This window comes from Propithecus coquereli, unplaced genomic scaffold (assembly GCF_000956105.1).
Source record: "Propithecus coquereli isolate 6110/MARCELLA unplaced genomic scaffold, Pcoq_1.0 Scaffold1, whole genome shotgun sequence".
Classification (NCBI taxonomy): domain Eukaryota; kingdom Metazoa; phylum Chordata; class Mammalia; order Primates; family Indriidae; genus Propithecus; species Propithecus coquereli.
In genome coordinates this window covers 27,025,954-27,046,031 of record NW_012133857.1, presented here as the reverse complement: position 1 = coordinate 27,046,031, position 20,078 = coordinate 27,025,954, and the positions used below count along the sequence as shown (strand labels likewise).

General features: G+C 41.7%; 1 protein-coding gene across 1 annotated transcript in view; it reads left to right on the top strand.

Moving 5' to 3' along the window:
- The window catches only part of ADAMTS9 (ADAM metallopeptidase with thrombospondin type 1 motif, 9), a 189,036-nt gene that overhangs the window by 141,385 nt on the left and 27,573 nt on the right, over window positions 1–20,078 (top strand). Inside the window, exons 29-30 of the mRNA XM_012639039.1 lie at window positions 6,481–6,648; window positions 13,286–13,459. Coding sequence (XP_012494493.1) covers window positions 6,481–6,648; window positions 13,286–13,459 — 342 coding nt within the window. The remainder of the gene's footprint in view (window positions 1–6,480; window positions 6,649–13,285; window positions 13,460–20,078) is intronic.

Sequence of the window (20,078 nt, the reverse complement as noted above, 5' to 3'; positions counted from 1 at the left end):
GTCAACAGAATTGATAACTCACTATGTGACATCAGGCAGGCCTGAAAGGGTTAATAAATCCTCAAAAGATGGCTAAGAGAAAAGCAGAGTGTAACTTCCGTTCAGGGGAAATGTGGCCTTTTATTGACGGGATTGGATATTTGCTTTTTGTTGTATCTTTCGTCCCAAGGTGCTAAAGGCGTTGTGAAGAAAGTATCGAAGTCAGAAATATTAACATTGGATAGCCACTCTCTGGGAGACTGAGGAATCAGTGATTCTAAAATAGTCTGAAGAGACATTTCTTGAGGTCCTCGCTTTCTCTTGTCACCATGGGTTAGTGGAGGTGAGCAGCCTGTTGTCTTAATCAAGCCCTCCTTCCAGTGTAGCGTAAGGATTAAAGTGGTGGTTCTGGTGACAGATATGCTATCTTCCTAGCCTAACTCTACCGCTTCCTGACTCTGTGACCCTGGGCAAGGGATGTCACCTCTTTGACCCTCAGTCTCCTCATCTGTATAAAGGAATACTAATAGTATCTGAGGCACCAGGCTGCTGTTGGGATTAAATGAGAGAAACCAGTGTTCTTCAATCCAGCCTCCTGCTCACAGTAAGAACACGGTGAAAACTCCTGCTGTGATTTTCAGAAGTTCTGTTCAAACTGAACGAGTGCTGTGGGGTGGCCTTTGTGAATCTAAATAACTTGTGCCAAATTAGTTCGGTATTAGCACTGTGAGTCAGATCCCAGGTGGTTCTTACTTTCCAACCTGTACAAAAACATGACATATAGTTTATAGTACCCTTCTTCTGTGATGGCTGTAGCTTTCACATGTTCATTCATTTCCATAAATATTTGCTGACTGGCTACAGAGTGGAAAGCGATAAATAAACATGGGTGAGTTGCGGCTACCATATTTGTTCTAGGTGACAAGCCCACAGGTCTTCCAGGCCTTCTATTGAACAATGTTTGAAACCAGATGTCTCATCCTCTCTCCTTGCACTTACGTTCTTTTTCTGGTGGAGCAGTTGTTGCCTGTCCCGATGGTTTGACGCTCACGCGAGATTCACTCCATTTGTCGCTGTAATCGACAAGGGCAGTCCTGAACCTCGGGCACAAGCATTGCGTCCTCTCTGATAACAGACTTTCCTGATAAAGTTTGACTACGCTTTGTTAAACAAAGTCAAAATAAGAGTAGAATCAAAAAGAGCTTGTTGTTGTTATGAAAAGATACAACGGAATATTTTTTTAAATGAAGCGATTTAAATGTTATTTGCATATTCTGTAGAATCACAGGGGAAAAGTCTTGAAGAGTAATTAGCAGTCTCCCATCTCAAAACAGAACTTCGCCCACCTGTCTCAGAGTGATGATTATCTACCTGGTTGTCAAAAACGTTTAGATCAGAAGAGTCTTGACTTAACTTGGTAATGAGTTCCAGTATATGACACGACTTTTAGCCTTTCACACCTGGTTATTTCTAACCCGCTGTCAGCCAGTCCTGTGGTTGGAAATGTGGACTGGTTGATCAGCGTGTCCCCATTACGCATTTCATATGTACAGAATCTCAATCTGCGCAGATGGCTTGGACATGGGAATCACCTTGATATGTAGAACTGTGCCCAGGCACTGTGGCAGGGCTGCCTCCTCTGGTCCATTCATTAACTCACACGTGTGCAGCATCTGGGCAGCTCAGCTGCCCTGGTCCCCACCCCTCCCCGTCCAGTGCTTTCTCTAAGCCCCAGCATCTTCTAGCCCCACCCAGAAGCTTATTTCTGGCCAGATTCCGTGTGCGTCCCTGACCTCCACCTTCCCCTTCTTGTTCTTTCTTGAGTCCTTATGGTATCTTTACCAGATGTGGAGCTCCATCTCCGTCTGGATGTCCAGGTCCTCAGCAGCCTCAGCATCCTTGGGGATCTTACTCTTTTTAGGTCTGTAACCCTTCTCATCCAGGCAGACACAACAGGGCTGTTTGTGGTTTCTCGGTGGCTGAGAGAACATGCCCCTCAGTGTGAGTGAGAGGATTGATGCAGGGTACCCCTAAAACCAGGAAAAGCAAACCAGACCCAAATCCACCTGCACCGTATCCAGCGCTACTGCTCGAGAGAGAGCAAGCCTTCAGTAGAGGTTAAGAATAGACTGCCCACGTCTTTGACTTTCGTTTCCACCAGATGAGTTGAAATGCAAGGATTTTAAACTCTTAGACCTTAGTCAGTGGAAAGTGTTAACACAACATCTGAACAAAGCTCCACATTCCAACACCCCCTTCAAACGGCCTCACAGAAACAAAAGCCCGAAAGCCCACACACTTGGGATGCTGACCTTGGCGTTTCTAAGTAACAAGCAGAGATTACATTGTTTGAGAGTCTTGCTCAAAGTTGGGAGAAAAATCATTCTCTTACACAAGTTGGTTTTTTTTCCCCAGGAGAAAAGAGGACTATTGGCAAACTAGGAGGCTATTTCAGCTGCAAATTTAAGGAATTCCCGAGAGCAAGAACTCTCAGATATGTAGCCAATAAATAACATGTACTAGATGACGCACTAAATTTAACTATTATATCTCAGTGACGCACGTTGGTGTAAAAGTTAATGCCTGGGAAAAGACTGGAAAAGATCAGACAGAAATTTCCCTTAAAATATATAAAAGGTGAAACTTGTGTTTATTTGATTGTCAAAACGACAGCTCCTTTATGAAGTCATAATAGATCCATTAATAAACCTGTTAGATTTGAGCAGCTGCCTTTCTTCATTGGTAAATTAGCATTAAATGAAGGGTGTTTACTATCAGATTAGATATCTTGAGAATTTCCTAATCGCTTTTAGATCTCAACAATATTAGGAAAATAGTATGTGCGGTGAGTCATGCTAAAGTTTTGCATCCTTTTTTCCAAGTCAATCTCATTCAAATCCCCAAATGAGAAAAATACACATAGGAATGGGTAGGATGCAGCTAATCCAGATATTAAAAAAATTTTAAGGCATCATATTGAAAAATTACTTCATCTTCATTTCATTAACAACAGATGTTGGTTGCACCACAGATAAATGATCAGTGAGGTTGCCAAAAATTTAACTATTTTTCATTGTGCTGTTATTGTTCCCAATGGATACGTATCCACTTGTGCTGGAGTCATGTGGGAAGCAGTACACAAAGTATTGTGGTTAGGCCATTTTGAAAAGACCAGTTGTCTCCAATAACAGTACCTGTCTCTCTCTTATTGAGTTTCATTGGGTTATTGGGTGATTAAATGAGATAATGTATATAAAGTCTTCGGGCGGTGTCTGGCATATAATAAATGTGTCGTGCCTTTTCTAATTCTGCCTCTATAAATTGCCTGCTGTTAGGCTGTATCTTCTAATGACCACGGCTGATTACTAAATTAGTATTTCTGTCAACTTTCTTTTTGCCCTTCATATTAAGGGACTGCTTGACTGGACTGTTTGTGTATTGAAATGACGGTCCCTACAGATAGACTTACTTTAAGTCCTTCCTTGTTCATTTGATTACTCTAAGCCAGCTGTGTTTCTTCCTCCTAATCAAGCAAGCGTTGCCACCTGTGATTCCATACTCTTTAAGTCCAACCCATTTCCTAGAAATAAATATATCTTTGACTCCCAGTGCCGTTTCTTCCCGTCTTCCCCATCTCTGTAAGTGTTAGGACCATCTGTCTAGTTGCCCAAATCAGAAACCTGAATAGTCATCCCTGGTATTACCCTTTCCTCTCCACCCCACAGCCAAACTGTCATTTCTGCCTAAAAACACAATACAAACCTTAAATCCACTAACTTCCCCAACCTGGGTGTTCTGCACCCTTACCCAAGCCACCATTGCTTCTTGCTTGGACAAATATCGTAGCTTCCTGAGCAGTTTTCTTGTTTCCACTCACATCGTATTCCCATTCAGTCTGCACTCAGTAGGCAAAGTAAAATTTTTGAAACAAAATTCAGACTATGTCTTAGTTTAGCTTAAAACTCTTCTTTGATTTTCTATCTTGTGCAGAATGAAATCCAAACTCATTATTATGGCCTTTGAGCTCTGCTGGTCTGACCCCAGGGAATTCCTGCCTCAGGGAGCCCTCTTCCTGGAATGAAACCATTCTAGCCTGTTTGTTTCATAGGACTCATCTCAATGAATAATCATTTATATATGTGTGTGTGTGTGTACACACACACGTGTTTTTTTAAGAGACAGTTTCTCGCTCTGTCACCCAGACTAGAGTGCAGGGGTACAATCACAACTCACCACAACCTCCAACTCCTGGACTTAAGCGATCCTCCTGCCTGAGCCTCCTAAGTAGCTGGGACTACAGGCACAAAAGCCACCACACGAATGGCTAATTTTTTATTTTTTATTTTTTGTAGAGACAGGGTCTCCCTATGTTGCCAAGGCTGGTCTTGAACTCCTGGCCTCAAGCCATCCTCCTGCCTTGGCCTCCCTAAATGCTGGGATTACAGGTGTCAGCCACCCCTCCCAGCCTATTTTTGTCATCATTTAATTAATGTCAGTTTCCCTCACTTGTCTGTAAGCTCCATGAGGGGAGAGACTATATGAGTTTTGTTCATCGCTATATTCCTAGTACTTTTTATAATTTTTGGAACATAACAGTTGCTCAATAAATGTTGAACAAACAGGCCAGGCACTGGCTCATGCCTGCAATCCTAGCACTCTGGGAGGCTGAGGTGGAAGGATTGCTTGAGCTCAGGAGTTTTAAGACCAGCCTGAGTAAGAGCGAGACCCCATCTATACTAAAAATAGAAAAATAAGCCACGCATGGTGTTGCACGCCTGTAGTCTCAGATACTTGGGAGGCTGAGGCAGGAGGATCACTTGAGCCTAGGTGTCTGAAGTTGCAGTGAGCTACGATGATGCCACTGCACTCTACCCAGGGTGACAGAGTGAGACTCTGTCTCCAAAAAAAAAGTTTAATAAACAAATGAGCTCATCCCAAATTCTAATTGTGCCCTTATCTTCTTGTCTAAGTAACATTTTAAAATACTAAAATTGGTCACTCATAATAGGGATTATCTGTGTCCAAGTCATTAGACCACTCTCAGAGATTTGTAGGATACTTCTAGGAACCTCATTCTAAATGCCTTCTATAATTATATCCCAAAGTCTTTATATACATCAAAACACTTTAGGTTGAATGATGGATATTTTTATTTTGGTATAGATATTCAAACTGAACTCCTTCCTTCCATACTGTAAACTCTATTAAGATTTTCAGAATGACTACATCCACATCACAATATTCATAAGATGAGAGTTCGAATGAAAACGGCAATGTTTCTACCTCCTAAAGTGAAAAAGTTAAAGCCAAATGTATTAATATATTTTTTTTTAATTTCCCTATCAACTACTATTGAAGTTTTTATAATGGTTTGTGTTTACTAGAAAAACATCTGTAGCACATTTATGAATGGTGTAACTTTGAGCATGCTTGGTAATAGTGGTTGAATTAATATTAGGCTACATGTTTTACATGGCGCTATTTATATATTAGGCATAAAAGGGCACGCTGGTAATTTAAGTTAACAAAAATCACAAAGTTAATGGGGGATATAAAAAATATTGAATAGAAGGAAGTGACACTTGAAATCTGTTTTCATTGCATTTTCACATTTTGTTCTTCATTCTTAAACTCATTTCCCTCTAAAAAGCAAGAACATTACATTGGGAAATAATGTGTCTTGAAAACCTGAGCCAGCAGCTTAGGATCCAAGCGGTAATGACTTCTGTAATCACTAATGAGGCAATGGACGTTGAATCTCTCCGTGCGCTCATTGGGGCCAGCCTCTTGCCTGTTCTACGAGAAGCTGTCATATCAAATTTTTGTCCTGATTCCATGGGCACTTTGATTCCTAAACCTTTCTGAGAAACCTAATCTGAAATCAAAGTCAAGTTTCTTAGATGTGGTCAGACAAGGTCACATTTAAAACAGTTCAGTGAACCTGCAGATCAAAGTTGAAAGGTAATGCCTCCCTCCCGAAATTGGCACGGACTCACCTGCTAGCTTACCTTTCAGCCTCTAAGGTGCCTTTTTCACCTCTTCCCGGTGGACTGGGAAAATGAGAGCTTTTCCTCTGGAAAACGGTGGAAGAGTTTCCTTAAATCATTTAATTGTGCACCTTTGTCCCAATCAGTGAATCACAAGGCATTTTGTTGAAGAAAGATCTTATTATTTCATAGTAAGGACTTCCTCAAATCAGAATGTCGTGGTAATTTCAGGTTCATGAGCATGGTTTTTTTTGCCTAAATTATCAGGATTTACCCACACCGTTGAGTGAGCCAAAATGCCGTACAGGGTTGTTGCTGTAATGCCATGGACATTTTTTCCCCCAGTGCCATCTTTCTTCCCTATTGAGCCTTGAGATATAGTCCAAAATGGAGCTGTAAAAGAGGGGAACGGTAACTTGTTAGGCATTGTCTTAACATCTCACAACGCCGGTTTTTTATCAAACTCCATGTGATTAAAAAACAACAACAACCTTGCCATTGCTTTATATTGCAGTGTTCTGTCTCTTGTGGTCGAGGGCATAAACAACGAAATGTTTACTGCATGGCAAAAGATGGAAGCCATTTAGAAAGTGATTACTGTAAACACCTTCCTAAGCCACATGGGCACAGAAAGTGCCGAGGAGGAAGATGCCCTAAATGGAAGGCTGGCGCTTGGAGTCAGGTGAGCATTGCTTCTCCTCTCCCGACTGCTTCCTTACCTTCGGCCGTGGGGCTGATACCAGCGTGTTCGCTTGTGTTTCTCTGCATTGTTTTGGTTTTACAGAAGGGAGCTCAGGAGCTGGGAGGGAGGAATCTTTACCTAAATAGTCAGGATACTTACTTACTAACTGTGAGACCTTGGGACTTCAGCCCTGGGAGCTTTGGAAAATATCTATAATTGGATGGTTCTGAGGATGAATTCTAAGAGGTAATTGGTGTCAGACCTAGCACAGAAGGCCCCTCAATACTTCACTGATGACATTGCATTATTAATCACCACGTAGAAAACCACTAATTCAGATTGCACTAGCTGACGGTAGTCATCTGGCAGGGAGAGTCTGAATTTACGTTAGAGGTTCTGGAAGAAAGGGCTGTCTATAGAAAGTATTAGAAAATATTTCTCTGCCCATTTGACTGTTTACAACAGAGGTGGGGGACAGAAGGGAGAGTTCTCTGTCATTTTCTAGCAATGTGACCTTGGGTGATTTGTTTAACCTCAATGAGCCTATTTCATATGGTTCTTATGAAGATTTAATGCAATAATGAATGCCAAGTGCTTTGCAGGGGTCTTGAATCTAATAGACTCTCAAGAGTAATATTTTGTTTGGATGAGTGTGATGTGTGTATGAGATGGGGAAGAGAGGGTGAGTACCCAAGATACCGATTATAATTAGACTCCACTAATTCTAAACATTTCCTAAGCTAGTCAGGAACTCGGTGTGAGAGTTTCCCTGTTGAATTTGAAACAGGAACTTTAAAAGCTTCTGTTTACCTGTAAACACTGGGTATGTGAACTAAAGCCATTCATAGCTGGTCCTTAGAGTAATCTCATAACTCCTCACTTGTACATTTTCTCAGCCTGGTGGAAGGTGCTAACTTCAAAGTAATGAGGCACAATTTCTTTTAAAATATTCTGTATTTAACGCTGATCCTTCTCTCCATTGATCTGATTCATTGAGGTTTTGCTGAATTTCTGGTGCTTCCATGCAGTGAAGCATCACGCAGATAACTCCTGAGAACTGGTGGGAAACTCGGTTCAAGGTGGGCAGCACCTATCTAGAATTGATTCTTCGAGAGCCGGAAACCATAGCTATGTTAACATGGGGAGGATTAGCGAATCCTCCGTTTCCACATGACTAATGGAAAGTTCCTGCAGAAACCTGAATTTTTCTTAACTGCCCTGAGCTGGCGTTATTGTCGTCCATTCCTCCCGCCATATTCCGTGTCACAGAAACGTAAACCATGGTGTACCATTCCCCAGCACGATAGCCTTATCCCTCTCGAGGCCTTTATCATAATGAAACATGGGTTTGTGTTTGTGTATTTGTTTTAATTAAGCAATCAAAGACTCTGTACCCACCCAGAGCTAGTTTCTCCTCTGGCTTCCTTAAGGGAACACATTCAAGGCAGTATTTCATACTGGTCACCCTTCCTCCTGGTTTCTCTAAGTGACCATTGTCATCTGTTAACTTCCAGCCCTTTTATTTTTGGAGCTGTTCGATTCACGTCAAAGCCTGCAGCTAACATTATTTAAGATACCACGCTAATTAGCTTGTCCTCCTGTAGCCGTTCATGCTCTGTTGTTTTTCTTTATGTTCCTCGGCCTCTACTTAACTGTTTGTATTCCCCCTGAATATTAAGTTCAGAGCATATAAATGACGCTCATTTTAAAGGCCAATTTATTCACAAGAAAAGACAATTTAAAAAAATCTCTTGCTCTTTATTGGTAAACACAGAGTGAGTTTTAATCCAGCATCATGTGATCTGATGGGAAGCCTAAAATTGCTTACAAAGCTGGGATGATTAGATTTAAACCCTGGGGGGTTTTGTGAACATAAGGTAATAGGATTATCAGAATGCCTCCCCAGGAAAAAAAAAAAAAAAACGCACCTGTTCAAAACATTGCTTAGAAAAGTCAAGTCACCTTTGTAGAAAATGCAAGTAAACACAGTTATGTAATGGTCTGTGGCCAGCCGTATAATGTCCTGGTTTGGTTTGTAGAAATGAATTATAAAAGCAGGCAAGACGGGGTGCTGCCTGGGTAAAATTCGATTTGTGCAATTTAGAAATGTACCTGCAAATAATCAGACCCAATGGTGGATGGAGAAAGACGATCCGCATGATTAAAGATTATTGGCTTACCCATGATTGGGTGGTAAACAGCAGTATCCTGAAGGCAGAGATATTAAGCAAGAGTAATGATTGTCCTTTTGCAACAATATTTGGAAGATTTTCATATCTGGTCCTTCTGTTTTCTGCTGGTAGCTATATAGTCCAGTTATCCTGTCTCCAAGGTAGGAAGAATAATTAGTGCAATTTCTCATCATGTCAACATGTCTGATGATAATAAGACATGTAGAATATTAGGACAGGAGATTGCTGTAGCCCTGCTGACCTTCAGCTTCCACCCCAAAATTGGTGTTTTGAGGTTTAGAGTGGAATGTTTCATTTCTACATCTTTTGAAATCTTGAGTTTGTAAAGGAAATCAGGTTTATTTTTTGGCAGGGCAGGGGGGTAGCCTCAATAAAGTCTTAGAGAGTTTTTTTTTCCCCTCAAAATTTTATGTTCAATTTGTTTAGCTGTTTTTTTGATCAAGAGCTAAGGATGCCCTGAAATTTTAAGACAAAAATCAGCATCAGATTCTTGAATCGGACTGATAAATATGAAGACTCTGAATTCCCACGATACAAAAGCATCCCACAGTAAAATTTTTTAAACTTACCCTATTCTTATAGAAAGGTGTTTTTTTTTGAATAAAGATCAGAAATAAAAAGAATAAATGATCAGATTAGAATGAAAGTCACACTTCATTATTCACCCATCACGAATTCATCAGTCAATCTGCCATCAGCCCTGAGATGCAGGTGTTTCCCACAGTCCAACACCGTTGAGGCGAGGATGGGCAGCACAAACAGAGGAGTGTCATGATTTAATTAATGGCCCTATTTTCTTCCTTAGTGATACAAAATATAGTGGTGTGTCTGTAATCAGTGTTGTCTTAGCCTCGATGAAATAAGAATTAATTTTTAAAAGATCTTCAGTGCTTAATGCCAAAACGGAAGCTGGCAAATTGCATTATGGATCTACCAGCCCTTCTTGGTTACGACCTTTCTTCCAGTTACAACGAGAGCATCTTAGTTGTGTGTCTGATTCTGAAATGTTCTTCACGTGTTTAATGGCAAATGTGTGGCTTGTGTTCTATGAGAAATTGAGGAAACCATGTACATATCGTCAGTGATGAAACTAGACTTTTCTCCATGTATTTTGTTTTTCTTTGAACTGTGAACATTGATCTTGCATTGTTTGAATACAGGCTTCTCACCCACACCCCTGGCTGACAGATTACGAAAGACCACGTCATACTAGCACCATATTGAAAAACTAGGAGCCAAATTCTAATCCACAGTAGCCATGCTACGTTGCCTGAGACTAATTTTACTTTGTTTTTTTGTTTTTGTTTTTGCTTGAGCTAGGGTGATTATCTCTGTTTTATTTATTTGTGGAGCACCTACCTAAAAGGTTTATTAGGAAGTTTAAACTATATTTTATATAAAATGCTTAGCATAGAGCTAAGCTCTCACTGGGGGTGATTTTGTACCTCATGGGACATTTGGAGACAGTTTTGGTTGTCACAACTTCAGGGCTGAAGGGGAATGCAACTGGCATCTAGTGGGTACAAACCAAGGATGCTGCTAAACTTCCTACAATGCACAGGCCAGCCCCCACAAAAAAGCATTTTTTGGCTTAGAAACCCTAGTGTAGAGTCTGACATACAGTAAGTGCTTAGTGAAAGTTTGCTATTATTATTGTTATTACTATTTATAATAGTTGGTTTATACAGTTATTCTTCAAGCTAGTGCCTCCTTCAGTGTCATCACCATAATTTCAGCAGTAGTACTAGAAGTATGTAAACCTGTTTCCAGGTTTTCAAGTGTATATTATGATTTTCCAAACATCAGAAGTTCCACAGAGATTCCTTCTGCCTATGGAAATAAGTACCAAGTGCCCCTTTTAAGTTGGTGAGCTCTGCATACTAGCATTGCACAGTGGGGAGTAGAGAGCAATGAAACAGCTCCCAGCTCAGTATTTCAGAACTGAAAGCGTCGATTTTCAAACCTGTACAAATAGACTGCCAGGCTAGAATGATGGCTGGGGGAAGGGCACATTCATAGAGGTTGCTCAGATGTTTTCTTCTGCAAATTAACTAAAAAGTATACTGAACAGAACAAGAAAAATTAAATTCACTGACACACACACACACATACACACACACACACACACACACACACCCCACCACTACTACCACCACCATTACTACCTCCAGGGTCACAGATGTCTTCCTGATGCTGTTCTATTCACGGGGTTTCTGCACAAATCTCTTGGAATTCTCCAAGCAAGCCTTGCTGGCTCTGTATGCAAACTGTTGCCTCCCTTGAGACAGCACAGAAAGAGTGGAACACAGAGGACTAACTCTGATGCAGCGCACCTCATTCTGGGCAAAGATTACCATGGATGCATTATTCAGAAAGGCAGGGTTTGTACCTTGCTGCGCATTTAAGTCATGTCGAAACTTTTGGATGTGTTATTGCAAAGCTGGCTTTGACCTTGTGAACATCAGAAGCCAGAACAACATATTGTAAAATTGAACCTTCCTGTGTCTTAATTTGTCTTTTGAAAAATTACTGGACATTGTAAGGAGGTTATTTTTTAAATGTTGGATACTTACGGCAATTAATAGCTCGCAATCCTTGAACCACAAGTCACTTATTCAATAACAATAGCATCAAAAAGAGGTTTCATTTCCTTAATAAGCTGAAAAGTATTATACACTCTAAAAGTCTTTAACATGCTTTCATTTTTCTTTAGGTTATTAAAACATTGTGAGATTTTGAATGTATATCAGCCCTATGCCAAACTCAAATTTGTTTACAATATTCTTTCTTTGTATTTCTATTTGGATACATTGTTCCAGAAATGTACTCTTTTATATGTAAGAACCCGAATTCAAATAGCGAAAGGGCTTTTAGGTGGTGGTGGTTTATTGTTGATGATGCTGTTTGAATATTTCTGTCGTTGGTGTGGTAACTTTACCATGTTACAATTCATTCTTTTCCAGTGTAATCGATGGGAAATATTATTCATGTAGTTCTAATGAGCATTAAATGGCCATTCTCTGTACATAAGCTCATCACTTGTGTTCAGGAACTCTCCCATTACACCCAGGACATAATGACTTTAAAAGTCTGGTCTCTTGTGGGTCACAAACTCATTCAATCCAATTAATACCGTTAAACCCGAACAATAGTAGCTATGTTGATCCAAAATATTTTCTTCTGTTCAGCTAGCTTTGATGTGAACGTATGGGCCTCCTCCCTGGCATAGATTCATCTGGAACAATACGATTTCCCAAGCTACCTTCCGAATAGCATCACCTATTTTCTTAAAATCTGAAATGGAGAGAAAATTAATATTCAGCAGAATCCATTTGGGTGTGATTCTTGATAGTAAATTTCCATTAGCCTCAGAGAGAATTGAATGCCGCTGCAGGTTAATTGGACAAGAATTTCTTTCTGGTTTGAAAGAGCGTGATTCTATTCTTTAAGAAGACTTCCTCTTAGGAATATGGCTTTAATGTATGTTAAACTTGTTTTCTCAACACCAGAAAAATTATTGGAGGCTGGGCTATCACAAAAATTTGAAAATAATTTTTAATAGCTAAGTGTAATAATATGCCATTCTTTCCAAATGTTGCCTTCAATTTCTGACTGTCAAAACCTTAATAAAGACAATAATTCTTGGCCTGCCCATAAGTGAGATTATGAAACCCAGCAATGAGGAAACTATTAAAAAATTAATTTAGAGGAAATTTAATTGCAGATTTAATATGGTGTTTTGCAACTGGGTCAACAAAATGTTTCAGCATGATTAACAGTATTTTTCAAGGGCTGAAAACATTAAGCCCGAGGAAATGATTTTTCCTTGTCAGCTTTTATTCTTCATATATTCATCTGAGGTTGTAAATAGACACAAATACTTTAGTGAATTCCAGGGTTGAAAACAAAAATTCCCCTATCTCCAGGAATAGGAGCAAGAAAAGGAAGAGACCAGAGAAAATAATTCTACTTATAAGGGCTTAAAATCTTCAGTAGTTTACTTTCCTTGGGTTGTGCTTTTAATCTGCCAAGAAATTCTTCTTGTGTAGTGCTGTGTCTACTGTTTTCAAGAACCTCAAATCCTCCAGGATAGAAATCATTTAGAATTTTCGTTTCACACGGCAGCACTATTTCTAGGTTGTACTAACTAAAATGTTTCATAATGATCTCTGCCAACCTCTTGAGTCCTCCAAGAGTTTTATTAACTTTAGAGATTCGTCCAAACTTGAGCACCTGCCTCACTCTCCAGCATTGATAGGCAGTGAGTTTCCAGATTTAAGACATTATGTGGGTCCCTTTCATTGGAAATGAAAAGTGATGTGATCGCTATGAAAGTCATTGGATTAGGAGTGCATTCCCCTCCTCTATGACCTCGACACCCCCCACGCCCCCGCCCAAAAAAATAAATGAGCCGAAGCTCCCACTCACGTCCTCTGTCTTCTTAGTGCTCCGTGTCCTGTGGCCGAGGCGTGCAGCAGAGGCATGTGGGCTGTCAGATCGGAACACACAAAATCGCCAGAGAGACCGAGTGCAACCCGCACACCAGACCGGAGTCGGAACGCGCCTGCCAAGGCCCGCCGTGTCCTCTCTACGCTTGGAGGGCAGAGGAATGGCAAGAAGTAAGTAGAGCCACGAAGGGGGCACCTGCCAGGCATTTCACGCAACCCCCGTGCTATCATCACATCTGTTCCCTACGAAGCCAGAGAAGCCACCGAGCACGGTGACAATGCTGGCTGTCTCCCAAAAAGGTTCACCGACAGACTCCAGCGTTCGCTCCAATGAGGGTGGGAGAGCTCCTTGTTTTTAAGCAATTCCTGTGTCTGTCTGTGTTCCTGAGTGTTCCGAGTCTGGCTGTCTCCTGTCTCAAAAAAAAAAAAAAAAAAAAACTTCAACAGGCCTTGGGCCAAATGCATACAGATAACTTTCGCAGAAGGAGGGGGAGTTGGAAGGAATATTTTAAATATGTGTATCCAGCTTTGCTCATTCTGTATTAGTTTAAACAGCCACAGGGCAGGCCGTAGGTAGGACCTGCTCTGTATTCTTCCTCTTTCTATGACTTTGGCTGTCAGGTAGAAGATGGGCACTCGTGTGAAACCCTGATTCATTCGTGCAGGATTTCCAACATTAAAAAAAAAAAATGATAGAATCTAAAGAAACTGCTTAGTCGACTCAGAAAAAGACCAGACTTGTTTTTGCCCCACTCCAAGTTAATGTTTGGTAAGAGAAAACACTAAGTATGTCTGAGGGGAAGGTCTGCCTAGGAAGGTAAGACGTTAGTAGGAGGTAGCCTCTGTTTCCAGATCAGAAGAGTAAATTGTAGAAAAGGGGAGAAAGAGAATTAGAGAGCAAAACTATGTCCACTGGTGTTGGAATGAAAAAGAAAGTTCATGCTGGTTAAGGTGCAGAGATAGTGAATAAGACAGGATTTCCCCACCAGAAAGGGCTTTCAGATTGCAGGGAAAGGGTACAGTTTGGGGAGCAGTTATACTGCACCCCGGACACGGTGCTGAGTACCTTATGTTCACAACCTCACCTGATCTATTTAACCGCTAGACAAAGTGGGTATTGTTATCATCCCATTTTGCAGGCAAGAAAACTGAGATTCAGAGAGTCGATGTCCTTTTTCCAAGTGTCACATACTTAGCACCTGACAAATGGAAGAAGCAAGACCTGATGCTAAGTTTGTTCTCTTAAACCATCATGAGATACCACAGCTGAGTTCTCTACCCCGTGGGGACCCAGCCACCAAGCCCTGTCCCCCACCCCCCGTCCCTTGCTTCTAATGGATGATTTCTGTTGTTTGCAGACATTTCTTTTCCTTAGGAAACTCACCCTCTCCATCTACTCAGTCTTTTTGCTTGTTTTCCTTCTTTACTTTTACTCCCACCAGATGGTGGCAGGGAGGAATGCCTAAAGCAGTGACAGTTCACGTTAATTGCACTCGAGCCACACAAGTGATTGGGAACCACAGAGCCTGTAACATTCTGCGGATCTCGGTTCGTATCCCAGCACTGCCACCTATTAGGCAAGTGACTCAGAGCAAGAATCCTTAATTTCTCTGAGCCTTGGTTTCACCATCTGTAGAATGGGGATAAAATAACTATGCAGAGTTGCTCTGAGAATATTGGAGATAGTAATTATCTATCATCACTTACGGTTTTTGGATTGGCAGTGTCAGACATAGAAGGAAGAGGAGGGCCTGTCGTCTCTCTCCCTTCCGTGTGACCTCTTGATTCTCTTTGTAATTCTTGTTTCAAACCTACCGCTGCGTCTCATGCCAAACTCAACTCTGTGTAACTGGTCCAAGGAGCAGAAAGTGAGAGAGTGTTCAGGAATGAATCTAAGCTGCACGCACTTTAGCCAGCTTTTGAAGATGCTAGAGCCAATCACAAAAATGCAAGCCATTTATAATTCCTGCTAAATCCCAAAGAACGGAAAAACCTTGCCACATACGCACTGAGGAAATTCCTCTTCTCTGATCGTTACAAAATATGCCTAAAAGTTTACATCTTTGCATGTGCTGTGCAGATGGGTCTTTTTAAAACCTTACTCAAATATTACTATCAAACTCCTTCTAAGAATAGGAGACTTAAGAAGATAGCCTGACCTGAGCCTCTACTTGAGAAGTTTCCTAGAGGTTAACCATTCACAAACAGAAAAGACTGTGAGCCATGAGGAAAGCAAGTCTCAACAGCCATCCTCCTGCAAATGTGCTTTCTCATCCCTCTGCTCCCCAAGGGGACAGTCTGAAGAGGGAGAGGCCTGGGGGGGCAGGGGTGGGTGGAGTACCACGGGAGGCCCTTGAGTGACACCAAATTGGCAGAGTAAGGCCCGGGACAGCTGAACGGGGGAGAAGCGCCATCAAAAGCCTTTATGTTCCCCGTATATGCAAAGCCTGCCAGCAGCCTGCTCACACTGTCCCCCAGCAACAAGGCATGTTGACCACAGCTGGGCAGCCACCTTCAAAGATCGAATCAGGAAGAGCCACGTGTCCTGCTTGCCTGGGGCAGTCCCAGTGTAATTATTAATTGCTCCTACTTTTAAGATCAAAAGTGTCCTTGCTCACCAGTAAATTGGGTGGTCACTTGCTAATCCAGCCACCCTTCAGGTTCCCCTAAATCAGCTATTTGAGGTTAGGAAGCTTGTTCACCAGAATTTTCCCCAGCATTTAATATGGTACCTACAGCATCAAAGACACCTGATGAATGAATGAATCTATGAATAAATGGAGGGACAAAAGGATGGTTGGGTGGAAGGAAGGAAGGGCAGGAGGGAGGGAGGAAGAAAGGAAGGAGAAAGGCGTAGAACAATGCCTGTTAATGATCTTTTTTCTTTAACTCTTTAGAATTAGGACATTCTAAAATGACTTTTAGAACAGTGAAGCAAACTCTGTTTTTCCTGTAAGAACAGCTGTTTTATTTTCTTGTCACAATGCCACGGACAAGCTGTGCTCAGATATGTCTGGCCTTTGCAGAACTGCCCACCCTGGTGCTGTTTGGCCCAGTTCAGGGACTTAGGCCACTCTAATACATATTTGGAGTCTGAGGACTTTTATAGAGATTGGCTGTAGAATGATTTCCAAGTTCATCTCCTTAACAGAGAAAAGTTAGAAATGAGCCACAGGTTCTTGGTCAGTCAGTTAAGAAGATTTTCATGAAGTTTCCAACAGGGAGTGATCACGTTTTGATGTGTGCACAAGGCTGGATATTAGTTCTTTATCACTCACTTCCTCATTAATTTATTCCACAAATATTTACTGATCACTCGAGAAGTGCCGGGCACTGGGGATTAGGGATGCTCTAAATACCCCACCTTGCTGGGCATGGTGGCTCACACCTGTATTCCCAGCATTTTGGGAAGCTGAGGTGGGAGGATCACTTGAGGCCAGGAGTTATAGATCAGACTGGACAACAGAGCGAGACCCCCATGTCTACAAAAAAAGTAAAAATTAGCTGGGTGTGGTGGTGTGTGTCTGTAGTCCCAATTGTTCGGGAAGCTGAGACAGGAGGATCGCTTGAGCCCACAAGTTCAAGGTTACAGTGAGCTGTGATCATGCCACTACACTCCAGCCTGGGTGACAAAGCGAGACCCAGTCTCTAAAAATAAATAAATATATACATAAATACTCCAAACCTCACATTATTTGCTCTAAAAACCCCCAAATGTTGTGGTCATTCCTCTCTCCCACTTCTCTGCTCGTGGCATTTCTCACCTCCAGTCCCCATGCCTGCTGGGCCCCTCCTGAGAATGTCCCCTTCCCCTCCTTGCCTGGCTAATTCATGCTCTCCTTCACTCCCCTTCTCATCTGCTGCCACTTGAGACCCCCGACCCCAGCTTTGTTGGAATTTCCCCTTTGTTCTTCCTCTTCTCTCCCTGATGGCTTCTGACTCATTACACACTCTGTTATGAAACCCCCATCTGCTTACACAACTGCACAAGGGAGCCCTAGGTGTTAAACCCCAGTGTCACCAGTTAGCCAGCTGACCTAACACATGGGACCGCAAACTGGGAGTAGCTGCCACCCTGGGTGTCATAACAGGCAGAGAAGGTGAGTAGGAAGCCATCAGGGCTGTGTCCCAGTGCCTAGCACAGAACCTGGTCCACTGGAAATGTTGGTTGAATGACTGAATGACTTTATGGAGTTACAGAGTGACTCCATAGTATTATTTCTGCCTCCTTTTTCTCTTGCAAATATATTAATACTATTTGGGGGCAAAAATGCCTAAATTCTACATAGCGGACTTTAAAATGAGCTTTGAGGTAAGGACTGCTTTTTGGCGAGGGCTGGGGGTGGGGTGGTGTTGTTTTTATTTAAAGCAATGGTAGACGAATTGATTTGCTGTTGCTGTTTCTTGTCACATGAGAATGTAACAGAGTTCATGGAACCCTGTGCCGTCAAGTTCCCTATTTGGTTCTGTGACATCCCACAATGGTCATTTGGCACTAGAAATGACAAATTCATCCATGGAGAAAATCAACAACCTTAAAAGGTAGAGCGAGTGAATATCCAGTGATTTTCTTACCTCCATGGTTAGGGAATTGCACCAAAAGATATATTTGGAAGTGTAAAGCAACTTGATTACAATCTTTAAGAAAAGACAATTTCTACCCATTGCATTAAATGATCCTTTTTAGACTCACCCAGTGGCCAACCTACCTGGCTGAATAAAATATTACCTTAAGAGTTTATTTTAGGTCTTCCTCACTCTCAAATTTAGAAAGTTCTTTTCGCCCTGTTAATTTCAGAACATTTAAAGGCACATGTAGCTTGCAGGGCAACAGGCAAGCTACCCAATTTAGCGCAGCAAGTTGATTATTTTCTTTCTGAATTATAGTGTGTGATGAAATTCAAGGAGGCTGGTGGTGTTACTTATGCACTTGCTAGAGGTTTTTTTGTAAAAGCTGTAATGAAATTTGAGAAAACCGGGCTGGGTGCGTTGGCTCATGCCTGTAATCGTGGCACTCTGGGAAGCCAAGGCAGGATTAAAAAAAAAAAAAAATTAGCCAGGCGTTGTGGTGTGTGCCTGTAGTCCCAGCTAATCAGGAGGCTGAAGCAGGAGAATCGCTTTAGCCCAGGAGTTTGAGGTTACTGTGAGCTATGATGACGCCACTGCATTCTACCTGGAACGACAGAGTGAGACTCTGTCTCAAACAAAAAAAAAAAAAAGAGAGAGAAAACCTTTGGAAATTAAAATAAGCCTAGTTGAACTTTCTGGCTGTTTTTCAGAGCATAAATCAAAGAGGCTTTCAGGAAGTAATATTACCAAAAGCTGCTAAAACCGGATAGCATGGGCTGGATTTGTTTTCTGATTACCCAGCCCCCATGCCCTAGTTAGGATTTAGGATTCCAGGAGAAAACCCTTGCCGTGTGATTTTTCCAAGCTGCTGTTGACTAATTCCAAAGCACTGGGCAAGTCACTTATTTACTTAGTTTAATTTTTAATTTTTCTCAAAGTTATATTCAAGGTAAATTTTCCCAGCTCCCTTTTCCACCATTGGCAAAATAGTTTTTGTGGTAGTTAACCATTCATCAAGACCGAGGGAGAAAGACTCAACAGGCGTGAAGTATTTAGGAATCACTGCATTTTTGCCCTGAACTGTTACTTATTAACGTAGATTAAAGCCTTGTGGATTAGTGACAACAAAAGAGGATGCTGGAAGGTTTAGTCCAGGTTTAGCTTCTCCATAATTATGATCTTCTCTGAATTGCCTAAGTCCTGATTTTCTAAGGAATAACTTTTGGTATGGGTCGTTAGGTATTTCTTCTGCATATGTCTATGCAGGTGTGCATAGTGTTCATAGCAGCCCTATTCACAATAGCCAAAAGGGAATCACAGGCTAATTTTTTGTTTTGTTTTCAACATTCAGTGGCCCTCCAACTCATTTGTTTTTTATGAAAACATTATCACTGCACAATAGCTCCCAGCATGCTCCAGGAGGACAGAAAACCCCAAAACCGCTGAGCTAGGTCTGTGCTAGGGAACCAGACCCAGCCGGCCTCCTGCATTAGTTCTAAGTGATCTTGTTACGCTGCGCTCACCTCACAGTGGTTTCAAGTCCTATTTGTGCTCCAGAAAAATGATGAGTGACCCTACGTTCTAGATATTGAGGTTTATTCCCAAGCAGCAGAAATGTTGAGTCAAGTTTGCAAGGGATGAGGGGCTACCAGGACATACCAGCATAGCCCTCTGCTTCCTAAAGGAACAGGATGGCTCACAAAAGACACAGCACGTGCCATGTCTTTTACAGCAATTACACTCCTAGGTATGGACCCCAAAGAATGGAGAACAGGTGTTCAGGTGTGTACATGAATGTTCATAGCCCCTATTCAGCAAACAGCCAAAAGGGAAACAACCCAAACATCCTTCACCTCATTGAGCGGATAAACAAAATACGGTGTATCCATATGATGGAATATTATTCCAGCCTTGAAAAGGAGTGAAATACTGATACATGCTCCCATATGGAAGAACCTTGAAAACGTTGAGTGAATGAGAGAAGCCAGCTAGTAAAAGCCACACACTGGACAGTTGTATATGTATGAATTGCCCAGAATAGGCCAATCCATAGGGAAAGAAATCAGATTGGTGGTTGCTAGAAGCTGGGGGAAGGAAGGAAGCAGGAGTGACTGCTTAATGCGTACAGGGTTTCCTTTTGGGGTGATGAAAATGTTCTGGAACTGGATAGGAGTAATGTTTGTACAACGCTGCAGATGTACTAAATGCTACTACTGAAATG